This window comes from Nipponia nippon, unplaced genomic scaffold, assembly GCF_047370975.1.
Source record: "Nipponia nippon isolate SJK-2023a ecotype South Korea unplaced genomic scaffold, ASM4737097v1 scaffold_4, whole genome shotgun sequence".
NCBI lineage: Eukaryota > Metazoa > Chordata > Aves > Pelecaniformes > Threskiornithidae > Nipponia > Nipponia nippon.
The window spans coordinates 51,264,190-51,291,931 of record NW_028262358.1 but is presented as its reverse complement, the minus strand read 5'-3'; the positions used below and the strand labels follow the sequence as shown (position 1 = coordinate 51,291,931).

The following is a 27,742-nucleotide window of genomic DNA, read 5'->3' as shown; positions in this document are numbered from 1 at the left end:
CCACTAAATCATATCCCTAAGCACCACATCTACACCTCTTTTAAATACCTCCAGGGATGGGGACTCAACCACTTCCTTGGGCAGCCTGTTCCAATGCTTAATAATCCTTTCAGTGAAGAAATTTTTCCTAATATCCAATCTAAATCCCTGCTGGCGCAACTTGAGGCCGTTTCCTCTTGTCCTATCACTTTTTACTTGGGAGAAGAGACCCCCTTTCAGGTAGTTGTAGAGAGCGATAAGGTCTCCCCTCAGCCTCCTCTTCTCCAGACTAAACAACCCCAGTTCCCTCAACCGCGCCTCATAAGACTTGTGCTCTAGACCCTTCACCAGCTTTGTTGTTCTTCTATATGGACAAAGTCTGGCAAACATTACAATTCGGGATTACCTGAATGCATTATTTGTAAAGAAAGTCACACAATAGCAACAAGAGTGAAGGTTTAAGCATACATCTATTACCTCTACAGAAAGGTACAGCAGGAATGAAGAATCGTATTTCCTCGTAAGACTTGTGGTCTAGATCCTTCACCAGCTTTGTTGCCCTTCTTTGGACACACTCCAGCACCTCAATGCCTTTCTTGTAGTGAGGGGCCCAAAACTGAACACAGTACTCCAGGTGAGGCCTCACCAATGCCGAGTACAGGGGGACAATCACCTCCCTGGTCCTGCTGGCCACACTATTTCTGATACACGCCAGGATGCCATTGGCCCTCTTGGCCACCTGGGCACACTGCTGGCTCACATTCAGGCGGCTGTCAACCAACACCCCCAGGTCCTTTTCCACCAGGCAGCTCTCCAGCCACTCTTCCCCAGGCCTGTAGCGTTGCATGGGGTTGTTGTGACCCAAGTGCAGGACCCGGCACTGAGCCTTGTTGAACCTCATAGAATTGGCCTCAGCCCATTGATCCAGCCTGTCCACATCCCTCTGTAGAGCTTTCCTACCCTCCAGTTGATAACATTCTCATCCAACTTGGTGTCATCTGCAAACTTACTGAGGGTGCACTCGATCCCCCCGTCTAGATCATTGGTAAAGATTTTAAACAGAACTGGCCCCAACACGGAGCCCTGGGGAACACCACTTGTGACCGGCCACCAACTGGATTTGACTCCATTCACCACAACTCTTTGGGCCCAGCCATCCATCCAGTTTTTTACCCAGCGAAGTGTATGCCCATCCGAGCCATAAGCAGTCAAGTTTCTCCAGGAGAATGCTGTGGGAAACAGTGCCAAAGGCTTTACCAAAGCCTAGGCAGACAACATCCACAGCCTTTCCCTCATCCACTAAGCGGGTCACCTTGTCATAGAAGGAGATCAGGTTAGTCAAGCAGGACCTGCCTTTCATAAACCCATGCTGACTGGGCCTGATCACCTAGTTGTCCTGTACATGCCGTGTGATGGCACTCAGGTCGATCTGCTCCATAACCTTCCCCGGCACCAAGGTCAGACTGACAGGCCTGTAGTTTCCCGGATCCTCCTTCCAGTCCCTCTTGTAGATGGGTGACACATTTGCTAACTTCCAGTCAACTGGGACCTCCCCGGTTAGCCAGGACTGCTGATAAAGGATTGAAAATGGCTTGGTGAGCATTTCCACAAACCCCCTTCAGTACCCTTGGGTGGGTCCCATCTGGCCCCATAGACTTGTGTGTATCTACGTGATGTAGCAGGTCGCTAACCATTTCCCCTTGGATTATGGAGGCTTTGTTCTGCTCCCTGTCCCTGTCTTCCAGGTCAGGGGGCTGGGTACCTGAAGGACAACTGGTCTTAATATTAAAGACTGAGGCAAAGAAGGCATTAAGTACCTCAGCCTTTTCCTCATCCTTTTTCACTCTGTTTTCCCCCCCCATCCAATAAAGGATGGAAATTCGCCTCAGCCCTCCTTTTGTTGCTAATGTATTTATAGAAACATTTTTTTATAGTCTTTTATGGCAGTAGCCAGATTAAGTTCTAGTCGAGCTTTGGCCCTTCTGGTTTTCTACCTGCATAACCTCATGACATCCTTGTAGTCCTCCTGAGTTGCCTGCCCCATCTTCCAAAAGTCATAAACTCTCTTTTTTTTAACTGAGTTCCAGCCAAAGGTCTCTGTTCAGCCAGGCTGGCCTTCTTCCCCGTTGGCTCGTCTTTTGGCACATGGGGACGGCCTGCTCCTGTGCCTTTAAGTTTTTCTTCTTGAAGAATGTCCAGCCTTCCTGGACTCCTTTGCCCTTCAGGACTGCCTCCCAAGGGACTCTGTCAACCAGGCTTCTGAACAGGCCAAAGTCTGCCCTCCAGAAGTTCAAGGTAGCAGTTCTGCTGACTCCCCTGCTTATTTCTCCAAGAACTGAAAACTATCATTTTGTGATTGCTGTGCCCAAGACAGCCTCCAACCACGACATAACCCACAAGTCCTTCTCTGTTCGCAAACAACAGGTCCAGCGGGGCGCCTTCCCTAGTTGGCTCCCTCACCAGCTGTGTCAGGCAGTTATCTTCCACACACTCCAGGAACCTCCAAGGCTGCTTCCTCTCTGCTGTATTGTATTTCCAGCAGGCATCTGGTAAGTTGAAGTCCCCCACAAGAGCAAGGGTTAGCGATTGTGAGACTTCTGCCAGCTGCTTAGAGAATATTTCATCAGCCTCTTCATCCTGGTTGGGTGGTCTATAACAGACTCCCACCATGATATCTGCCTTGTTGGCTTTCCCCCTGCTTCTTACCCTTAAACACTCAACCCGATCATCACCATCACTAAGCTCTAGACAATCAAAACACTACCTAACGTACAGGGCTACCCCACCGCCTCTCCTTCCTTGCCTATCCCTTCTGAAGAGTTTATAGCCATCCATTGCAGCACTCCAGTTGTGCGAGTCATGCCACCATGTTTCCATGATGGCAAACTATATCATAATTTTCCTGCTGCACAATGGCTTCCAGCTCCTCCTGTTGGTGTAAGTGCACTTCAACTGGGCTATTGATCCCACCAACTTTTTTGGGGGAAAAATCCTAATTCCTACCTGACCATTCTGAGGTGCTTCTGTGGTTTCTAACACATCCATAACCCTTGCATCTTTGCTGCTGCATGGATCTCCATCCCCTGCCTCCACTGAAATGGCAGACCGAGGGACCTCGCTAGCACACCGTCCCTCAGACACTGGCGTGCTGCGCCCAGGCTTATCCCTAGTGAGCCTGGTTTTATCCCTTTCCCCCTTCAAATCTAGTTTAAAGGTCTTTCAATGAGCCCTGCTAACTCCTGTGCAAGGATTCTTTACCCGCTTTGAGACTGGTGTACCCCATCTGTTGCCTGCAGGCATGGTGTTGTGTAGCCTGACTCATGATCAAAAAACCCCAAATTCTGCTGGTGACACCAGGCTTGGAGCCAGGTATTGATCTGCTGGCTCTTGCTATGTCTTCCCTCATCATTCCCTGCAACTGGAAGGATAGACGAGAACACTGCTTGGGCTCCTGATCCCTTAACCATTTTGACAATGACCCCGATGGGAACAATATCACATTCTCAATGTTAAGGTTAATATTTTTCCTGTCTTCTGTGATCCATTTAATACTGTGATGATTTACCAATATCTAAAATATTTACTAAGTTTCAAGGGGTTTATATGTTTTGCAAGACTCCAAAAAACCTCTGAAAAATCTCATTTAAATTTTGACCTTTCATGCCGAGGTTAAAAATGAAAAAAATATTTGTATCTATATGTATCCAGTGTAATCCATTCTAGTTTTAGAGACGTACCTGCAAAAAGAAATCAGGGATGATACTAACATCTAGAAAATACAAAAATCATCTGCATTGCTTCTGAGCATTTAAACAAACTTCACCATCAGAAGTTAAATACTCTTTCTGAAAGCACTGAATATCATTTTGTGATGTTCCTCAGTACCATGGCCTCATGTGTCAGCTTTTTGTCAATTTAGCGAAAGGGAAATACAGGACAATGTCTTGAGGGTTTACTGTAGCTCTAGTTACATACACATATATATACAGACTCACATATATAACATGTATATATATATACACATACACAATATAGATCTGTATGTATATATACACAAGATGTATATGCATCATATATACATCTATATGTGCATATATATGTATATCTATATTCTGTGTGTATATATATCACAACTCATTTGCAATATTATGCAACAACTGTTGATACTCCAGACTGAAAGATTTTAGCATTCTGCTGTCCCTGACAATGGTGATACTAAGATAACCACCTCTTCCAAGGAGTTTAGGGATGTAACCCAGAACCTATACCGTTTTCCATCTGCTGTATTTGTTATTCCTTAAACTTGACATCTCTCTTGCTGTTTTTGTAAGGAAAAGAAACATCTTAAAGTTGTCCCTATTCTGTTTTATCTTTAGCCTCTTGTAGCTTTTTATCTTTTAACATTTTGAGTTGTGTGTTTTATGGTGTATTGTAGATTTCTCAAATGATGACCATAGCACACCAGAGCTGGGAGGGAGGTGAACAGGAACATGTAGGTTTCTCAGGTTTTTCACCCAGAGCTTGTGATTGTCTCTATCTCCACTAAATAAAAACTTGCATTAGAAGATTTTGCGAGTAACATGCTTTCTGACCTCAGCCACTAACACTGCAATGTTGTTAGAGTACACTTCACAGCTTTTGCCAATATGCCATGTCCTCATCAGGACAGACTGAATTGGCAAAAGACATGATGCTCTTCAGATAAACACTCCTCTCTTTCCTTTGCTACTGTGTGGCGTGTTGCCTTATATGATATTTTTGTAGCATACACAGGCTCTGAACTACACTTAAGAAATTTTAGGAACATAAGAGAGACAACAAAGAAGCAATGGCTAATGGATGCAGAGTACATGAAATCGGTAGGAATCATGAACACTGACTTATCAGATGTACACAGCAGTGCTGAGCATTCATTTAGTAATCGGTAAATGGTCAAATCAGATGAAGCTGGGACAACCACTGACACCTGTAAACATTTGTATCCAGAAATCTACAGGTGACCTGTAAACATTTGTATCCAGAAATCTACAGGTGAAACTTAACTCTCCACTCAACAAAAAGAAATTAGTGAGACCACACTCAGAAAGTTTGCAGCTATGCAAATAAACACCATCTCATAACCAGATGGTGTTTCATTTCTAAATGGTTTGACTCTAGAGGATCAATTTGACAGAAAAAGGGAGAATTAGAAATTTGTTGATACATCCTTGAAATTGACATATCATTTGCTACCACTATTTTGAAGTCATCAGCCAAAGATAAAGAATATTTAGAAAACATTAATTAAAAATAGCTAGACATTTGGGGCACTAATGGCAGAGAAACTGGGCTCACCGAAAGGAAGAGGGAGAGAGATGAAAAGGATGCAGTAAGCAAAGCACAAGATGATCAAGGAGTCAGTAAAGACTTTTAATGTGGAGACAGAAGATTACAGTACTATGACAGGGAAAAAAAAAAAAAGAGAAGGATCTCATGGTGGCCTAGAGAAAAGGCACTTTAGAAGTTATGCACTAGGAGCAGCTGGAAGAAAGATTCTAGTATTGTGCTGGTTTCAAGAATTATCAGACCTCAATTAAATTCCAGACAAACCAGGAGATGGAATCTAAAAGGTGTTTTTAGAATGCACATTATGGCACTTTCAAGACTGCACACAGCTTCTAGAAACACTGTATTAGATGCTTGTGATGAATTACTTGACCCATTTGCCAGCACACAAATGGTTTCTTTTTCTAGGGACAACAATATTAATTTTTTAAAAAACAGAACAGTAGAGAACAGTCATCTCCCTTACTGAGAATGGACTGCTTAGGCTAGTAGCTAGATTTCAGATTGCTTGCCATATAACATAGGTATTAGCAAAGGGAGTAAATTAATCACAAGATCTACAGGAGGAATTATAAGCCACTTGTGAACTAATTTATCAGGTTAAATTCAACCAAGGGTTAAAACAAACAAAAAAAAACCCCAATAAGAAAACCTACAAGAGGCCTCCTCCCCCCACCCCCAGTTTTCATTGTGGTATAAACTACTATCATTCAAAAAAAAAACCCAACACTCTACAAGATAACAGTCTTATTGGGGAATTATTCATCTAGAAGTCCACCACTTTCAGGGTGGGATTCATATAACCAAACTTTAGCAAACAATTTTATAGCTTGCCATGAAATAGTTAACCGTGGCTTGTTAAATAAGGGGAGTGCAGCAGATATTGTATACCTCGACTTCAGTTAGGCTTTCAACACTACCTCCCAAATGATCATCATAGAGAAGCTGATGAGTTATGGGCAGGATAAGCAGGCAATGAGGCGGACTGAAAACCAGCTTAATAGCCAGGCTCAGGGGGTGGTGATCAGTGGCATGAAGTCTAGTTGCGGGCTAGTGACTAGTGGTGTACCCCAAGGGGCCATACTGGGTCCAGTCCTGTTCAACATCTTCATTAATGATCTGGATGATGGGGCAGAGTGTACCCTCAGCAGGTTTGCTGATACAAAGCTGGGAGAAGAGGCTGATACAACAGAGGGTCATGCTGCCATCCTGAGGGACCTCAACAGGCTGGAAAAATGAGCTTACAGGAACGTCTTGAAGTTCAACAAAGGGAATTACAAAGTCCTGCAACTGGGGAAGAAAAATCCCAGGCACCAGTATATGATGGGGCTGACCAGCTGGAAGGCAGCTTTGCAGAAAAGTTCCTGGGGGTTGTGGGAGACACCTAGTTGAACATGAGCTAGCAATGTGCCTTTGTGGCACTGTGAGGGCGACCAAGCACCAGCAAAGGTTGCTCAGAGGGGCTGTGGAATCTCCATCCTTGGAGATATTCCAAAGCTATCTGGAAATGGCCCAGGCAACCTACTCTAGGTGACTCTGCTTGAGCAGGGAGGCTGGGCTGGACCAGGTGACCTCCAGAGGTCCCTTTCAACCTCAACCAAATGGCAATTTTGTGATTCTATGAAATGCAGGCACATCCAGGAAAATTCATCCCATGTCAAAGATGATACCAGTGGCTCAAACTGTTGAGATGAGTCAAGTTGTTAGATGAATGCCATTATTTTAATTTCAAGATATCCACCATTTCCCTTTTTTAAAAAATTCAATATAGAAACAGCATTTTTCTGGTTTTATTATGAGGTATTTTAGCAGTGAATAGAGAGCTCTAACCCCTTTGCTCTCTACAAATACCTCCTGGATTGCCACTAATGACAACCAATTTACTTACAAAAGAATTAAAATAATAAAATAATAATTTTATTTAAATGAAACATTGGAAGGAAGAGCATAAAATATAACATAAAAATTTCAGTGTTATGAAGGTCATGTTATTGAATTCAGAGGCCCAGTATCTGTGGCAAGTTTTTTTGAACACAGACACTCTTGTAAACTGAAGACACTCTGGTTTTGACATAGCCATAATGGAATATCTAAATTCAGAAACAAGAAATGAATTATTCTGCCTTTCAGAGGACAGTAGCAGAAGGTCACATATTTTGTTGCTTATGTAGGCCAATCTGAACACCTCATACTGGGATGAAGCCTATTAAAGTGCTGCCTGACTTATGTATAGGCAGCATATCGACTGGGAGAAAATTCCTGTGCCTGTATTACCAAGCAGGCACACTGCAAGTCTTGATTTTCTTCTCATTTTCACCTGGGAAAAAAAAACAGGCTCTTGCAGTATTCCAGTTTTCATCAAAAGCTATACAAATGACACCTAGAATATTTCCTGAGATTTTTTCTCAGTATTAGATGCCGCATCGAAAAGTTATTGCATTAAAATGGAAGAAATGCCAATGAGTTGAATGTAGAGTGTTTTTCCCTTTAGTATTCTGTACTCAGAGCGCTCCGCATGCTTTTCATAAGCACTACTTAGTTTTCAAGTTTAGCTAATCATAACTCTCCTTAACTTTTCATCTTCCTACTGTGCCAAAGTTTATGACATTGTAAAACCAATAAAACAACCCAAAATATCTGAGTAGCTGGAGCAGATACTAAGCATACCACACATATAGAGCACTTTTTCTTTAAAACACGGAAGAGGGGTTGTAATAGGATAATTCATAAAATCTGTAGCACAGAAATTAAATAAAGAGAAAAGTACTACAGATTGCCATAAGCCAGAATCACCTAATAGCATTAAAGAGAAAGGAATGACCATTAGACTCTATGAGATACTCTAAGTACCCCTCAAGGGCCTGTACATGCTTCACTGCTTTATGTGAAGCCTTGCGTCCTTTAAAGTACAATCTTCTTAACAGTTCTCAAGGTCACAGCTGAATGCAAGAGAGCCAGGCTGTCCATCTGTAGAAGATACTTATTTCTGGAAGAATTATAGTTCTATTTATGTGAAAATGATAGGAGGTTATGCAGTACATAAGTCCAAACCTGCAAACACTTATCCCCATTGACATCATTAAAAAAAACCCAAACCCACAAAATTGTTTGCAGAATCAAAGTCTAAAGGGTCAAATGAGAGTTACCCAAGATGCCTGCACACCCATCACAGGGTTTCCAGCTGACAGGAGAAAACGCTGAAGGTGGGAGGAAGTGCACCCACCACGGGAATGTGTCATTGCCATTTGAATCTTGGTAACTATGGATAGGCAGGATGGGATGAAGAATGGGAGTAGATTTAGCTCTGTTCTCCTCTTCCTCCCTTATGTTGCCCAGTGCAGCTTCCCCTTCCATTAAAGGAGGAGGTGGGAGAAGGAAGAGAGACTGGCCAAGAGGGCATAGCAGGAAGCAAACTGCTGCTCTGAGCAGTTTCTCCATTAATCCCAGGACAGCACAGCTACGTAGAGTCTTTGAGTAGACTTTCATTTTGCTAAGTGAACCATAACAAATTATTAGGTATCAATATGTGTCCAGACAGTACTAAAATTAGATTTCTGAAAGTAAAGTTCCAATAAGACAATATAGACATTACAAAAATTGTGGAATAATTACAACCCAATAAAAAAGTGGACAAAATAACCTATCCAAGCAAAACAAACAAACAAACAAACAACAAACAAAAAAAATCCAAACAGCTTTCCTGGCTTTGTTTAAATAAATCTGCCAGCCAAAGAAATATAATGAAGCAAGCAGCTGAAATAAAAATGGATCACACAGTTAAGCTGCTAAAGAAAGGAGAGAGTTACCCTAGTTTGACATTACTTGAGGATCAGTTGTCTTCCAAGAGTGATTCAAATAAGGAAATCTTACTGATAGAAAGGAGCTTTAAATGGCTGTTAATACCACCTGGACCTGTAATTCCTAACAATGATCAAGGAATTTCCACGGGAGGGCGATTTAGGGGAGAAAGAGTGCACAGGTTTCAGCAGAGTCAAAAAAGAGATGAATGGTTCTGATGCACGATGGTAACCACCAGAGTGACCAAGGCATAAGAAGGTAATCAGTTCTTCCTGAGAAGCAGTTTAACAACCTTGACATTCACACCTGTAGGACCTGGTAGGGAGCAGTTTATCCAGCTGCATTATCATGGCTATTCTTCACTAGCCATAGAGACCACGAGTACTTAAGAGTCAGAATGCTTACTTGAAAGTTCCTCTACTCCTAGGGACCACTATACTTACCTTTGAAAGACGGTGAAGAAATAAAAGCTTTTAAGAAAAATCAGTTTGATTTAATACCTACTGCAAGATTTTTAATTCCTTTTAAAATGAGTCTTTTTAAACACGATGACTTTAGCAGATACACACATACAAAAATATGCCCCCACAAAACTATAACAACTATTTTGGCTGAAATTATGGATATATTTGAAGTACAAGACAGAGAAAGAGCTATTTCTTGAAAACTCAATGATGGAAGTCTTTAAAACGCTTTTTCTCTCTCCTTACTTTGGTATTTTACATTAAACACAAGATTAAATTACAAATGCATTGAACTGAAATGACTTCCTGAAGCTGTTTTATCTTTATGTAACCAGCTTGAACCATATTGCAGCTTCACTCTCACCACATGCTTCCTGATCAGGACATGGTCTGACTCCTTTTGAGGCATAGATACCAAAACTGAGTAAATGTAACTTCTTTTGTTGGAAAATCCAATACAAGTCAGCCAGTTTGGAGGCTCTGTAGGGAGCAAAGGCATAGGCTTGTTCACGAGTATAGTTCAAGATTGACATCAGCACTGCCAATCCATCTGCAAGAACAGGTTGGCCAGATTCACAGAGGTAACATCTCTGGGTGCAGTAAGCTTTGCTGCACAGTGTATCTCAAAAGGCTGGTCCTGGGTTTCTTGGCAGCTGTTTGTATGATACTGGCTTTAGTGATCACAGAGAATGTACCTTATGGGAAGAGGTTTGACTGTTCTTTTTGTTGCTGCGAACAAAACAAGAAGAAGAAAGAGGAACTGAATTTGCAATTTGAAAAATGCCAATGGCATTTGCATGCCAAAAGAGCACTGTCTCTGGCTCCTACTTTTACCAGGAATATAGGCAGATTTGTCTCCTGTACAAAGTGAAATAAGAATAGTGTAATTACTGGGGAGGAAAAATGTTTAAAAATGTAATGCACTTCAAATAACTAAAGATTACTTGCAAAGAAAGCAAGACAAAGGAAGAAACAAGTACATATACATATGTATTTGTATATGTGTGTATGTATATAGGCACATATATGTATATATATGTATACATATGTATTATATATAAATATATATGAATAAATTATTCAAAGCTCCATTTTGCTTAATAAACATGTAGGAGTACATACACTTAAAGTGACACAGAACTGAAACTGACACAGAGGAGGGGTTTTTTAAGGTTTATAGCTGCAGAAAAACTCTGAGGAGGCTCTGAAATCTTTGCACAAAGCAGCAGCATTTATGCTAACTCATGTGTTCAGCAGAGCAGGCATCATTTTTCTTTTATCTTGCTACCTAGCAATGCACGCTTTCTCTATTGTTTTAATCACTATTCACTAATACTGAACTCTTCCATTAGCATTTTCAACGACAGTCACAGTTGATCTCCAGAGATCACCTGTAAGATAGGTCTTCTCTGCAAGAGAAAGTTATATCAGTGTAATTGGAGAAATGATATTTAAAAAAACCTGAAAACCTTTTGATGGACAACTGTACTTGTTTTCACCCTGCTTACTGCATTTCAGTGTACGCTGATAAGGAATTACTTTAAAATAAACTAAAATAAACATAAACTAAAACAAACAAGTGAAAATAAAAGGCTTAGTATAGAAGTTCGTACCAATATAAAAACGCGTTTTAATTGGTGCCATTTTTCTTGTCGTACTCTTACAATGACTTGCTAGTGCAACTATGACTACCATTTATGAACTTGTACTGGGAAAATGATCATTTGCTTAATGGTCTCCATTTTCATCAGTCTTCAAATGTCTGCAGGCAGCTCTCTCAATGTGTCACAGACATTGCCTGAACTTAACAAGAAAACCCCTATGATTTATTTCTTGTCATTTTCAAACCACGTTGCAAATCAGCATCTTTTTACACCACATTCATAACAGTTATTTATAAACAATTTAACTTGACTCTGTCTATGTTTCAAGTTCCACCAGGGGACTGAATTCATTTTCATTGTCCCTGCCTGACCTTGCCCTGGAATTTTCCTTTCTAAGGAAAATTTAGTTGTGTTGATATCTTAGTTGATAATGAACTTAGTCTATCACATCACAATTTACACTAAAATGTTTGCTATCATTTATCATTATACAATAATGATACTGTCATTAAAATCATTTAGTAATACAAAATTATTAAGTTTTAAAGTAAATATGTATTTAAGTTTATTAAATGAAGTTTTATGCAAACACATTCATTTGGAGGAAGAAGGAATTTCTCTGCAGAAGATCTAAGAAAGGTAGAACCCTACTGGTTTCTCTGCAGAAGAAAATAAAAGAACAGACTCTTTGTGAGACTGGCTTCAGAAATTGTCTCACCTTCAGAGTCAACCTTTAACAACAACCAAAAAATGAGGGAGAGGAAGAAAGAGCTATGAATGATCACGAGCTGCCAATAAAAAAAAAAAAAAGAAGTATTTCTAGCTAATAAATTTCATTGAAGTTACATCAATTGCTTTCATAGAATCATAGAATCATTAAGGTTGGAAAGGACCTCTGAGATCATCAACTCCAACCTGTTAACCTAACCGCCTGGTCCACCTCTAAACCATGTCCCTAAGCACCAGATCCACACGTTCTTTGAGTATTTCCAAGGACTGTGATTTCAAATGGTTACAAGACTGTAATGCACTAAGAGAGCTTTGCGTGCTCAGTTGTTTATAACTGTCAATGGAAAAATGTGTAAACTATTTTCCTTACACTGATGTCGGCTCAGTACAATATGCCAGTTTATTCTACACCATGGTTTATAGAGAAATAAAACAATAATTGTGCCCATTTATTACAAATATATGAACAAACATATTTCTTGAACATATTTCTCAATCCTTCCTTGTTCTCCCAGACAAAATTTTGTACCCATATGCTCCTAAAATTGATACACATCAAAAATATGATTCTAGAATTTGGGACTAGTACATCGCCCCAGACATCTATTGAAAGCAATATGTATACACTTGCCCTCAAATTTCATACACATTGTTATTTTCCTAAAATGTTTATTTGAATTAAGCATTTATGGAATCTGATAACAATCCTTACCGAGCTATTACACTGAGGAACTGAATGACTATTAAAGACATTACCTAGGACAATAGTTATGTTCCATATTAGATCATTAAGTGACTCTATGAAGTGTCAAGCAACACTTAATAAAGTTCCCTGCATATTATGACAGGTTCTCTGTCTTATGAATAGTCCTTCATGTGTTTGATTTCAGAAATTACATCCTGGTACTTTTGCCTGATACAGCTATTTCCAATTTTTGCTAAGTTTCTGCAAATAAAATTATTCTGCTGTGTGCATATTCAGGTTTTTGCTGTCGGGCTGCTTCATTCTTTCTCTAATATTTTCACTCTTATTTCTCTATGCTGTAAATGCCAGCCACATCTTCCACAAGCACTTTTTTTTCCTTTCCAATTTTTGCTAAATTACAATAATAAGAGTTTGACAATACTGCTATAGCAGATGTCAGTGATCTTGCTATGATTTTATGACTCAAAAATAACCTAGAAAAAAATGAAACATAGCGGAAAGCAAATGTTCATTACTTTTTTCTCTGTAGAGCTTTATAAAGCTAAATATACAGAATATTTATTTTTCTGTGTATCTAAAGCTACAGCTACATTCATTCTTGTAGATTTTATCCAAGACACAGCAGCCTAAAAGGTTTATTCAATTATCAATGCAAACGTTAACAAATCACTAACACTTTATGACTTTGTCAGAAATAGATTTAATAGCTCTGTTTCTTCCATTTTAAACAATTGTCTGTGTCATCTTCCAAAAATTAGGCTTTAATGGACTTAGTGTTCATAATTTTTCAATGCCCCTTATAGGAGTGTTTAGGAATTTACCTATTTTTATTTGACTTCTGCTTCAATAACAGCCTAGACTCTCTACAACTTTTTCAGTTCACTGAGTTGTCTGTATCTTCTTTGTTTCTTTTGTCCTAGTGGAATGCACTTCTTTCTTAATCAACAGTTGGTTCCAGTTTAGTCCAATAATGGACTAAAAATTTCTCAGAACTAAACTCAATTAAATAGATACCCATTAGTAGCAACTAAAATAATTTCTGTTCTAATGAAGTTCTTTCTCTCCAGGACACTGAAAACAAAGAACAAAGTAAAAAGGAGAGTTGGATAAAACTGAAATTGAGAAAATAAAATTGAGGAGATGTACTGTATCTCATATGAAGTTAGAAATGCACATTACAGAAAGCAATTCACAAGAGAAATAAAATTCAGCTGTAATTGTTTCAAATACTCCTAGCAGTGGCTGTTTCAAAAAACACTTAAACGTATCCAAAGTCATATATACCTAAATGTATAAACATACGTTTAAGTGTAAAAAATCAGCAGTGAGTCAAGATATTCCCTTCCATGACTCCTTCCTACCTGTGGTAAGTTCTTTCAGTTAAGTAGAAAGTGAATGCAATTTTCTGCCTTTACTTTTTCTGCTGATGTTGAGCTAATCAGGACAGAGTAGTTCTACCTCCAAGTAGCTGGACAGTGGCTGAGAAGAGGTCATGGCTGGGAAAGTCAGAAAGACATCACAGTAAGTACAGTCCTTGTTTGATACTGTGGACTGTCTCTCAGGGATGTGCTAGATTTCCAATCTACCCAGGCACAGTAGGAACACTACATAACTGTGAGTAAAATGGGAAGCAGAGCAACATTCTTCACAAAATCAGCTTCTCAGAGAAATAAATGAATATATATAAAAGACATGTTAGCTTTTTCATGTTATTGATCCATCTGTGTACATATACATTTTTGTGCATATATACACAACTAAAATACCATGCTTTATCAGAACTATATTGGAAAACAATTTTCACGCAATAAAGACTTTATTTCCCTATACTTCATTTCCAAAGAACACTTATCTGCCTCCCATCTTCCACCAATGATTAATTAATGACACATTGAATGTTAGTTACTAAATGTCAATTCATTAAAAACATTAAAGCAGTGACATTTTTTTTTAAAAGGGCAGACTTCTCATTGTTGCACTTGATTTTGTAAAATTTTCTTCAGCTGTCACATATTCACATTCAATTCCTTATTGTTGCCTATTTTTAAAATATAAAAGAATGTCAGAGACAGTGAAAGGTGATGGTCCAACAGCTCTCAGCTTACTGAAATGCAAGATTAGCCAAATGGCCAGCTGCTCAGCAGACAGCAACGGCTGAAGTTCCTCCACAAAACCTTCCCATAATACTTCAGTTGAGACCCAAAAGGAACATCTCTGCAATTTTTTTACTTTAATCCTTCAGATCTCAGGTCTCTGCTGAGATTATTACGTTTGCTAATTAGTATCACCAGTGATAGTGAGTCTTTGAAATGTGCATATCTCTCCAAAGACAACTGGATTGGATTGTCACCTCCAATAGCATTTCTCATAGGTCACTACAGGGCTATCAGATGGTGATAATAATCAGCTATTAATAACCTTGCCCTGGAGCAAAACCAACCAGCAATGAAAACCTTTGTCTTCAATGTTAAGGAATTAATTTTAAAAGAAAAGAAAGTCATAACCACCTACCATAGATGCAAACATCTATGACAGTAAAGGCATTCTGTGGGCTTGCAAGTTTCAAAAATGTCTCTTTGAACATTTCACAAACATCTGCTACTTTGCTTTTCTTAGACATTGCAAATGAGTTCTAACTTTTATATTTAAACTTACAGCACTTGCACAAAAAATGTATTCATTAGCTAACATTTTCATTGATTGCTCATATGCAAGTAGTCATACTCAGTCTTCCTCAAATATTTTGGAAGTGAGGTCCACCAAATTTTGCACATGGCATACTTGGATACCTCACACATTTCAATTTTGAAACTATTAATTCATCCAAATACATTTAAACTATTAAGTCTTTGTGTCTTGCAACATGCATTAAAATATATGTGAAGAAATCTGCAAAAACACCTCACTGTATTAATCATGCCATAAATAAGAATGGCAGAGAAGATACAACATCCAATATAGAGCCTACTGATAATATTCTGCAACCTGCAGGCTTTAGGCGAAACCATAAAGAAGGGAGAGTAGGCAGGTTTTGTTCTCTCAGATGGAGAGAAAAGACGTTCATGCTTTATGTTTAGCAAAGGAGATGAATGAGGTTGCATAAAATCCTGCTCACTTGTCCCCTGCCAGCAAAGGACATGTACAATATGACAGTACAACAACTTCACCAATCTATTTTTTTCTTCACAAATCTGTAGAAGCTGGAAGCTATCTCACTGAGATGCAGTGACAGTGCAGATCTTAATAGATTCAGAGGCAAAACAGTAAGAATTGCAATGCTGTCCTGTCACTGCCATAGCGGGCTGCTGTATACTAGTGGTTACAGTTCAATGGAAAGGTTAGGGCAACTGAATTTCATGCACGAGGCACACCTTCCAGAAGCCCATGGTACAAGTGCTTGAGTCTAAAACCCATGGTGCGCGCCACTAAAAACTGAAGGTCACTTACTGGCATTATTAGATTTTGTTCACGTTTCAAATACCAACAAAAGTGCCAACAAAATGTTTTCTCTGCATGGTTTTGCTTGTCTCAGAACTCAAATATTACAGCTATAACAATCAGTATTCTGTAGGCTACCTTATTGGGGAAAAGAAAAAAGCTCTAAACCAATTAGTAACAGTTCTTAGTTTGATATTTGATTAATTTCTTACTTTAAATAAGTGATTCTTAAGAAATCCCATTAATTTCAGGAGCATTAGGAGAGAGAGCAGTAGACATTGTCCCTGATGGTCATAGTACTTAGACAAAGTAGATTTAATTCTTAACATAATCTTTTCCCACTCCTCTTTGAACTACTCAAGGTATATAAAGACAACAGAATGTAACAAGCAGAGATTTGGAGCAGAGACCACATTATCAAAACAGGTCACAGAGAGGGAAAATGTACTTTAAAAAAGATGAGCTAAGTATAGATTTAATAACTTGCTTGGATTACAATGGCCCAGGGGGTAACTTGAGGATCCTATACCCCAGAAGTGAAGAGAAATAGCAATTATAAGTCTAGAATAAGGTGCTATTTACTCTTCTGAAAAACATCACATGGGCAAGGTCTTTTAACGGACACAGTCTGCATTTTGATCTTGGAAGGGAACAGAAGGTCCCTGGTAAAACTCTCTTCAAATAACATCAAAATTGACCCAGATCAAATTTATAGGACAGCTTCTTTACTTTGAAAATGTTTACAGTTCAGATATGGATCCTTATCAGAAGCTGAATTTTGCAAATTGTCGCTTCAGCTGTAACATTTGATTCAAATCATGAAACTAAAGATTCTGGAATTATTCGTATTTTAAAGGTTTTGAATACCATGGCAGAGGCAGACCTGCTACCTCATATACTTTTTGTCATATTCACTGCTATATTCCTCCTCTGATATTCTTCCCCATTTTTTTTCTAAATCCAGACTTCATTAGTACCAGCTATTTACAGAAATAAAGGTAAGGCAAATGATTTCAGATGTTTCTAATCAATCTTTTAAACTGTAATAGAAGAAATATTTTACTTCAAAGCAATGTACAACATTAATGTGCAATATGGACAGAATGTAGTGGTCAATAAGGAACTTGGAACACCTTCTATAACAACAATAATGTCATAAAGATCAAAATCCAAAGTATTAACATTACAAAAATCCTAATCGCCATAATAACCTGGGGAAGTTGGTCTTCCCTTGGCAGGTAAAATCCACAATGGAAAATCATTCACATATGTATTTATTGAGAAGCAAATGATTCTATCCCTTACCAATTTGGAAATACTACCCCATAAAAATGAAGCTCATGAGTCTCAGTCCTGACTTTATAGTAATGGAAATTAGTGAGTAGAAGTGATAGGGGGATAGCACAAGTTGCTGCTGGAGGGAAAAATTTTGTAAATTGTACTTTTTCTTCAGAAAAAAATTGACTGAAAAAAAAAGATGGCTGATTAAGAGCTAGTGAGAAGCTTAGGAGGCTCAAAGTATTCCTACCAGAACCAGATTAACACACAGTTATCCCTAACAACATGCAGAGTCATTCATTCTTTATTGACTGAAGGAGAGTAGAGCTGTCCACTGATTTTCTAACAGGACTTCCTATAGTACATTCCCTTTGAGTTTTTCCCTCCAAGTACTGACCTTCTCCAATACTCTCCTGCCCATGGAGTCTAACATGATCACAGTCTGAATCGATTTCATTGAAAAGAATTATGACAAAGACCTTACATCGTGGTTACTCTTGAAGAACATCTAGCATATGCACTTCTAATTCTCACCACGAGCAAAATGACACTCTCACTTCAACTCTTAGGATTAGGAACTCTGAATAGCAGAAAAACATATTACAAGAGTCCATTGTCTAAACAAAACAAAACATTTTTTTTCCAAGATTATGAAGTAGGGATTTACTTGATAAAAAATTCTGATGACACAACAGCAAATACTTCTCCTTCTGGAGAATTCTTTCTACCTATTAAGTGACAGCAATCCCTATATATCATTTACACTTATCTGTATCTGTTGGAAGCTAAAAATAATGGTGCCTTTAGGAATTGTACCCTACCTAGTTTGTGAAAGATGACGTGAGGCACTTCTGTTCTGCACATTTTATTTTTACACTGCTTAACACTGCTGTTATTCCTGAGCCTGATTTATGGGTACCCTGGGGTACTCCTAACCCCTTTTGATGTTATTTCTGCTGGAAACAGTTGACAAAAGCAGATCTTCCCTTGAGGATTGCACAGTTTTAGTATTTGTTTCAACTTTCAGCCATTTGCTCAACCTATTAAGAGCTTCTTCAAAGACATAAAATAGCAACCCATCACCTTGAATGCTACAGAAAAAAAATATATGCATAAAGGCTGCCAATTCACACTACCTCTGCTGTAGATAAGCAGAATACATTGGAAGGCATTACACTACATGGAATACTGCCTATGGATTTAGCATAACCCTACAAGGGTATTTGGCTCTGAAGTATTTCACTTTGTTGGTCAGAGCTGCATGAACATATTCATATCAAATATAAACCCAAGGCAAACAGAAAGTGTGCCTAATGTAAACTTGAGAATAAAAATTGGCAATAGGCTTAAACATTACTTCCACTTTGTATTTTTTCTATATACCATAGAGTACACTACTGCTTTAAATATGATTTTTATGAGCTCTGCAAACCTTTCTAAAACCATACGTATGCCATGCCAAGAATCTCGGAGATTAACTGCTCTGCCTGTGGTGGACTAACTGTGCATGAAAAATGGACAGAAACAACTAGATAAATGGTATCTCTTGCTGCAAACAATAATATTTAAGAAATACATAAATAGTACCCGGTTGTCATCTTTTCCTGTTTAAATTTTTCCAGCAAAAAGGAAGAAAAATGTATTTTGAAGAACAGACACAAATTTTTTTTATTATTGTAGTGAAGCTAACAAAGTAATAGTTAACACACCAAACCCAGTTATTCTTCTTTTCCACCTGAATGCTATAGAATGATGAAAGTAGTTTTCACAAAATACTATAAACTGCAGAGTGCCTGGGATGCTACTTTTCAGCTGCATAGGAGTATTAGAAAGTAATTGCCAGCACAAATACATACAGTCACCTAAATGTTTAACTAAAGTGAAAAGGTTATGGGTATTTGTGTAATTTCTTTGAGTTATATCTAAATCTTCCAAGAATGCTAGGTTAGAGAAAAGAATTAGAAACTCAAAAAACTGAGCAGATATTTCATAAGCAGCCCAATAATTTACAATGACGTTTGTGCAACACTGATAATTGATTTAATTGTTTGATCTCTAGCTCTTTGCAAAATGGGCTTACCTTTGACCATCCTTGCAACTGGAAAAAAAGAAAATCAGAAATAGAAACTAAAAGAAATTCTTTCACAGCTTTAATTGGAAAAATATTTCATTCACCCAAAGATACATGTGAAATTATATTTTAACAACTCATAAGATTGGCCCTACAAAAAATGAAATAGAGTAAGGTTTTCTTGTTATCTCAGTTCTTGGTATGACCTACAAATGTTTAATATTACACAAAACTGAATAATAGACTTTTATGGCTTTAAAAAACAAACTTCTGAAAGATAATCAGCATTTAATGTACAGATACGTTCTCAAAACTTCAGAGTTATCACAGAAATGTGTATCAGTATTTTGACATGATGAGACAGAACAATTTTCTTCCATATTAGCTGCTGTAATGTTGCCTAGAGAAGGGGTTTTTAGACAAGTTTTTTTTCCTTGTTTTCTTCTTTTTTCTTGTTTCTTTTTTTTTTTTTTTCCATAGAAAGGAGAGCTTAACAAAAACACAGTAAGTCGTCAAGAACAGACAACTTTTCCTGCAGTCTAGAAATAATTACAGTTCCTGAGAATCCAGTGGACACAGGTCCTTGAGACAGATACTGTTTATCCCATGAAGCTTAGTTGTTAGTTCAGCAATTTTACCCCTTCATTGTACTTCATGGTGCTTGGTGACCTCTTTTGATGCTTCCTGAGCCCTACACAGGGAAGACTAGGACATGAATAACCCTTTCCCATGCCATCTTACTGCTAGGACAGAACTAGATCATTGCAGATCTAGTTTCAGCAATGAGCCTTTGGGTTTCAACTTCAAGATTATTCCAAGCTGGCTGTGATGAAGAGCCAGGCTACCAATCACAGTACTGTGTAGGATATCTGTCAGTTGTTGCCATTTGGCTTGGGATTAGGGATCAGTCGTTGGCCCTCTTTCATTTAGCAGTAGAGACACATAGTAGGGCTCTGCACTGCAGTAAGCCAAATCATTTCTCTTGCTCAGTGTTTTGTTAGAAGGACAGGAAAACTAGCCACTTTTAAGTAGTTTAGTCTGCACCCTTGCTGCAAAATGCTGAGGTACCAATTTGACAAAGAGTGATATTTGGCCTTCAACCTGTACCTAGGAGCCAGTTCTCTAAATACACCACAGAGGATGCTGCCAAAAATCAGCTCTTTCCAGAAGACACCCATATGAATCAGTACAGAGTTCAAGCATCCCTTGCAACTTCTCTCTTTAGACCAACAACTATCACAGTTCTCTTTGGTACATGTAAGGAATGGTGCTACCTGCACTGAGGCACAGTCAAGGTACAATAGTTTCATGTTAGTTAACCATGAAAGAAAGGAGGAACTGAAATAATATTGCCTACTTCCTGCTGATTTCATCTTGTGCAGTTCCACAGGCCAGTACAAAAGACCTGCTCATGGGTGGGAGATTAGGAGGTGTGCAAGAGAACAGAGGTCACTCATAAAATCTTATGAAGTATACAATAAGGCAGAAGAGAGAATATCCTCATCATTTCACTGCATCACTTGAGGAACGAGGGAGGAAACGTACATCTATAGCTCTAGGAAGTATGAGATGTCACAGTCTGGCTACATAAATGTATTAGTGCATTTACAACCTTTAAAACTGCAAGAAGGCCGCTGGAGTACTCTCCTGCTCACTCTTGAGATAACTGATTTCACTGCCTCCTGCCAAACAATTAATTCCATGGCCTACAAGACACACTGAGTCAGAAGAGTGTTTCCCTGACTTCTTGGAGATTGAAGGGGATACAATTGCTCTGTAGGCTGTTTTTATAATACCTGCCATCTAATCTTCTCATGCCACAGGCTTCAGAGATCTTGCTATGATCAAATAAAATCTGTCAGCCATTCAGAAAACTAAACTGAACTTCCATTATCTAAAAAGTATCTCTATGCTCCATAACAGAAGACAAACCTATTTATGAACAACTGAATCTGCCATGCAAAATAAAGAAAAGACCGTAAGACTTATTATATGTATGAGTAACTTCAAAGAACCTGTTGTCCCCATCATGGATAGATAACTAGAAACTACTAGTGCCTGTCAGATGCTCAAATCCTACCCTGTTTCTTAGGGTGCTTGGTCAGATGTCCTACAAACTTTTAGAAATAAAATACTTTAAGATCACCTAACAGCGTCTCAGAAGGGGTCCTGTAAGCTAGAAAGAATCTGAACAGCATGAGGCCAACAGGAAGACATGTCTTCCTTCCCTGTTTAGTGTATAAATCCAATAAGCTTATTCATAAATAACTATTCCCAGATTGCGTACGGAGCTAAAAGTCTACTGAAACTTAGGTCTCCCATAGTTATTTGATGCCTTAATTTAATGAGAATTGATATGCTTTTGTGACATGTCAATAAATAGTCCCACTAAACTTTACTAGTAAAGTTTAGGAAGCCAATAGCTAGTCCTGGGAACAGTTCAGCTAAGCAAACCCAGAAAATTAAGTCTTATCTCTTTGTTTCTGTTGGGATTTGCCACAAAACAGAGGAAAAAAATACAACTTCATGAATATAGGTGAATAAGTCTGTACTGAATATACCAATTCAGGAAAATGTCAACATACCCATTTAAAATTTGGTTGAAATAATTATAACCAGTTCTCAAGCCTAAGTAAGCATATTTATGGCTGACATTCTTCCCTCTTGTTCTTGGGAAAAGGAGAAAGTCGGGCTAAGAATGGAAACTTCATATTATCCTTAATTACAGAGAGGTTAATGCTGCTGCATACCTAACCACTGGGGACAAGCTGAGTAATTCAACATGTACTGCCTGCAAGGTAGTCTCTGAAAGAGGCACAAGGCAACACTGTAAATGCTGTGTATGTGGGTAGCGATGGACACCATACTCTTCTCTTCAATGCACCATCATCTTCTAATCTCTAAGACTCATTTTCTCAAGCCAAATACTGTCAGCAACCAATAAGCTGCTATCAGTGCAGTAGCATGCAAGCACAACATAATATAATTATACTGGGTCTGGGATAGAATCAGAACAACCACCTATTATTTTCAATAGGAAGTTTACTTCCAGGAATCCAGCTTTTCTTCCCCCAAAAGATATCTCCTAACAGTTTCATTCACACTTCCTGCTACCCTGTAAGATTTTTCTAAATTCTTTCTTTTATTGCAAAATGCAGACCAATCAATAGCAATACTTAGAGTGTATAACAAGGTGTTATTAGTTTTGAGGTTCCACCTCAAAACATCTCCTAATCAGTAGATAAATGTGTTTCAGGTAATTCTTCACAACAACGGTAGCTGTCTTTCTTGGGCAATTGGTTTTTAATCCATGCATTTGCAAGTAATGGTATTCTTGAATGTATGTGCCCAAATACCATACAGTAAGATGGATTACAGTATTTAAAACTGTAATAAACAAGAACACGAGAACAGATGCATCATAAGAAATTTTGCTTTGATTTATAAAACAAACACCAAAAAGTTCCTTTCCGCAGGAACAGTTTGTCCCCCTCAAACTCGTACTTTCTTTCACTGGCTCTTAAATATGGATTAGCAGCAAAGATCTACACACTTGTGCATTTGAGGTTATAGTTAGAACTTAAGCAGTCAGATTCACACCTGCAACTCAACAAAGGTAGAAAAATATAAATTGTAATCAGACCAGCAAAACAAAGAACACACCTGAAAATGTGGCCCATTTTCCACCACAATACCAGGGAAAAAATGTTTAAAAAGGCAAACCAGCAGAGGAAAAAAAGCTCTTTGAAAGTGATAAGTACTCTAAAGCACTGAGACTGTGCATCTCTGACAATTTTTGTTGTACTTACCTAATATCTGTGCATGTTATACATGTGATACAGCGACTGTTTGTTGTAACGAGGTTCAAAGCCACAGATGTTTCACTGTCAGTGGTTGGGTGTGCTCCACATTTAAAGTAAAACTCCTGAAATATTGAAGGAGAGATAAAGAGAAGATTACATACCTGCCGCTCGCATCCTCCCTTTATCTTAGGCTAACTGACATTTGAGACAACAGACAAATTACCGCTGCCAACAGAAAAGGAGGACAATCATTAAGAAAGGTTTATAAGGAATCTCTTGCAAAAATACTAGTCTAGGTGTGTATTTTGTTCAGCAGTTTCCCTAGTGAAGAAGATACCTACTTGTGTACTAATTTGATACCAGTGTGATACATTCTGTGATTTTCTGGATTTATAGAAAAAAAAATTACTTCATCTTGACTTCATCTAAGTATAGTTATCAAAGGTAGAATACTAAGCATTGTCACTATGCATTAATATTTCCACATATTTTTTTTTTATTACAGATGTTACCATTTTTTCAACGCCAGAATACAGAATTAGTAAAGTTCGTTCTTGCTTTTGTGATGTTGGAAATCCATATGATACATTTTTACCATCATATTAAAGGGAAGCTCTAGCTCTCTTGGGATACATATTACATTTGCAATTATATATTATATTGTGTTTGAATTAAGTTGCTTTAGTCCATACTGCTCTATATAGCCTCTTAGACTGCTTTCATTAGAATAATACTTTTTACACAACTGTGTGCTTTGTTCTCTTTTCCATTGCACCCCAGGGAAAGCCATACCAATCATGCTGTGCTTAGATAAGGTTTTGTTATAAGAGATTGTTTTAAATGTCCAAATCACTCTATGCATCTGTAAATAAAAGCAGTTTGAAGACATGTGCTTTGCAACAGGAGCCACAGATGACAGTTTGCAGTTTCTTTGTTCCTATGAGACCTTTTTTCCAGTATCAAATTGTGGAAGTTTGTCATGAAAACATTAAGACTGGTATAAATGAAGTGTGAATTGGAAGGTAAGGGTATAAAAGCATCAGAAGAAATGACAAGAAGAAGGCATAGAAGAATGAGAGGTGTTGTTGGCATCAAGATATTAAGATCACACATGATTCTCAAGAAAGACACCCAGACTGGGGAAAAAAAAAATCCTACAAAAAAAAAACGAGAGAGAAAAAGGAAAAAAACAGAATAAACTGCAGCAAGAGAAAAAGACACAGAGATGGTGAATAAATCAGCAGCATTTCCTAATGACTCACAGAGGTGGGACAGGATGAAGGATAAAAAATTACAGTCACTATCAACTTCTTTAGGTTGCAAAAGTCACAGCCAAAACCCAGCACTAAGAACAACCCAAAAGCTGTGAAAAAGACTTGCTAGGTGGCGTTTCCTAGTGTCACCCCAAGTTCCTAGCTAGACTATCTGGACACATATTTTAGTCCTTGTTAGCATACGAATACAAGAGAACGAGTGTGGCTGAATGAAATCAGTTTTGTTTAATACAAAATCACCTTCCCCTCTATACAGCCTTGCACCGAGATTTACTAAAATACTGTACTAAAAGCAGTCCAGAAAAAGCTCTTACTTTCTCGCTGCTTTGAGCCTTGAAGTAGGGAGCTCTTCATCTGCGAAACAGCTGTCAATTACTGTTTTTTATCAGTGGTGATCATTTAGATACATTGTGTACTTCTACATGAGACAAATACAGTATTATGCAGCAATACCTCTAAGGTGGAATCTGGTAACTGGGATATGAGAATTATTAATACAACGTTCCTCCTAGGTTAGTCAATCCTGCTTCTCAGAGAAGCACTGATATATGCAATAGATTGAACACAAATAAAATATTCAAACTCCACTATCAGTTAAGGACTCATTGTCTGAAGCATGTGTTAGTAGCAGTTTAAGAGAACTAAGGAGTAAGAGGACAGCTTAAAGGCAAGCCTATTTTTAAAATGAAGTAATTGTTCACAAAACTTTTGAAGTAGTCACCTGTACATATTTACATAGAGCTAACTTTTTTTAATAACTAAATCATATTTCTGTCCTGCTTCCTAACATCAGGAAGTAGTCCCAAGCAAGAAAATATGCTTAAAGTCATCCTTAGACAAGACTTTAGACTTTCCATGTTTTTTTCTCTTGTTCAAGACCGTTACACACCCAGCTTTTAAATATCAGCTCAAATTGAAGCATTTCAGCAGTCAAGAATGAACCAATGGAATTACACGTTCATCTGGAGTACATGAAAACCTTACACAATCTGTAACTTTAATTTATTTTCAACCTTTAAAAACGTATCCATTAATCTTTGTATTATTTGCTAATGGGTTTTGGAGCTTGGGTTTTCTTTGCCCTTTAATTTGATTTTACTTTTGTTTGAATTAAACAGTAAGAAGGATTTATTTAAATGCAGGAGAAGTCTTGAAAATATCTCCTTGCTTCAGTACATCTTCTGCATACAACTAAGAGAATATTGACAACTCACTATTCCAGAACAGATAAACTATGGGCAAGGAAACATACAAAAGAAAAATAATTTTTGATAAAATTACTTACCCAGTATAATAAAACTTTCTTTGGGTCACAAGCAAAAAGAAAGAGAGTAACAAAGGAAGTAAGCTCTAAAACACTTGAAATAGCTTTAGACTTTTTTTTTTTCCCTAAAGAGCATCTGTTTGATGATTCTAATTGCTTTGATAATACCTTACAATGGCTATAAGGTTCTCATCATGAAAGCTGTTTAATGAAGATAGAAGGGAAATAAAGCAATACATTTCTTATTCCATACTTTAAGGTGTATGGAATATTGCCTCCAAGTCAGGAAGGGAAAAAAAAAAAAAAAAAAGAGAAAAAAAAAACCAAAACAAACCCAAAACAGTCAAGAGTCTTGTGCTACATTCCGAAAATACTTTCTCTGTAGCATTAGGAAAATTACTTCTCTATACTTCTGTTTATCAGCCCAAAAACTGCTTTAAGAAAATTCCTCTACTAATTATATTTACAATGTGCTTTGGTGTTGCCGAATGAAGAACATTATGGAATGTGAAAACACTATTTGAAATAACAAAAGAAAATATTGCCATGCTCCAAAACTATTCATTGAAAGACTTCCTGCTTGAGTAAACAGCAATTAAAGAAATAGCAGATCTTAACAGTAAATGCAAAAAGGACAGAGGGCTCGTTGAAATTATAGAAAAAAAAATTCCTTCAAGATTATATGTCAAGTATTTGTTCAGAAGAAATCTTCAAGATTAAAGAATAAAAAAGTCATTTATAACAAATGTGTTGAGACTAGCAGTACAATAAAACCAACCCATTTATAAAATGTTCACCCTTGCAAAAACAAAAGGTATCAACCCACACAATGCACAATTCTATAAAATCAACACAACAGTCTATATCTGTGGGGCTGAGACATCAGTGCTGTGATGGGAGTTCAGAAATACAGGGAGAGACTGGAATCTGAAAAACTCGGTACGCTGAGTGCCTGACAGTTCTGGCATAGTGTGGACTGCATTTCCACTTTTTTTTTTCTATCATAGTCATACACATTCCAATTGTTTGAAGGCTTTTAAAAGTCACGAATTCAACTAGGTTTCCAGTTGCAAATAAAAATGTACGTGGCCTGGTTTTACACAATGCTTAAATAAAAAATCCACAAGTATTTATTTGTTATATTCTACCAGATTCCCCAGAGACTTAACATACTTCTCATGATGCAAGCACAACCTTTTCATGCCATGGCATATATGTATGAAGTTATGAAGAAAGATAACCCATCAGCACAAGTTGTTTCTCAACTGATGCCAGCAATGAAATTGCTGAGAGTAAAATATAAGGGGGAAGAGTTTAGCCACTTCTCACTCTCCAGCCTTGCATGTCATCTGGCATGTAAATGTAGCTATTTTTTTATTTAGTCTTTCACGCAGTGTATGATAGCCTAAGGAAGGAAATTTGCTGCATTGTTTAATCAAAATCATTTATGTTCCAAGGTTAATCTCCAAACAAGAGTAGAGATCTTGGAGCCAGCCAATTTAGGACTAACCCTCTAATTTTGCCACAGACTGTCACACTCACACGAGCAGTTGTTACTACTTAAGGCTGACATCAAAATGTCTCTCTATACTTAACTGATGTTATGCTATATGAGACAATACTTTCGGAATTTTAACCTTATAGTAAAATAACTTTACAGAATAACGTTAAAGGGACAGGCAAAAATTCATGCAGTCTACATCACTATCTGACTACTTCTAAAATATTTTAAAATAGAAGAAATCACATTATTCCTCCTTTCTGCACTTGTGTTCTCATTTGGTACAAAAATTTCTGATGAATGTTTTTTTTTTTCTTGTTAAGTATTTCTATTCAGCAATGAGTAATGATGTCAAGAAATTACTGCGAAAGCAGAGACAAAATTTAGTGCTTTTCTTAGTTCTGAAAATGAGTAGTTTTATTGTCACCATCTCCTGCAGTGAATACCTTTAGATCATTTTCTTGCCTAAAGGCATAGGTCCCATGAAATTGTGAACATTCTATTTAAC

At 37.8% G+C, this 27,742-nt stretch overlaps 1 protein-coding gene across 1 annotated transcript in view; it reads right to left on the bottom strand.

The window, feature by feature from the left end:
- The window catches only part of PRKN (parkin RBR E3 ubiquitin protein ligase), a 780,164-nt gene that overhangs the window by 358,702 nt on the left and 393,720 nt on the right, over positions 1–27,742 (bottom strand). Inside the window, exon 6 of the mRNA XM_087774081.1 lies at positions 23,202–23,317. Within this exon, the coding sequence (XP_087630207.1) occupies positions 23,202–23,317 (116 nt within the window). The remainder of the gene's footprint in view (positions 1–23,201; positions 23,318–27,742) is intronic.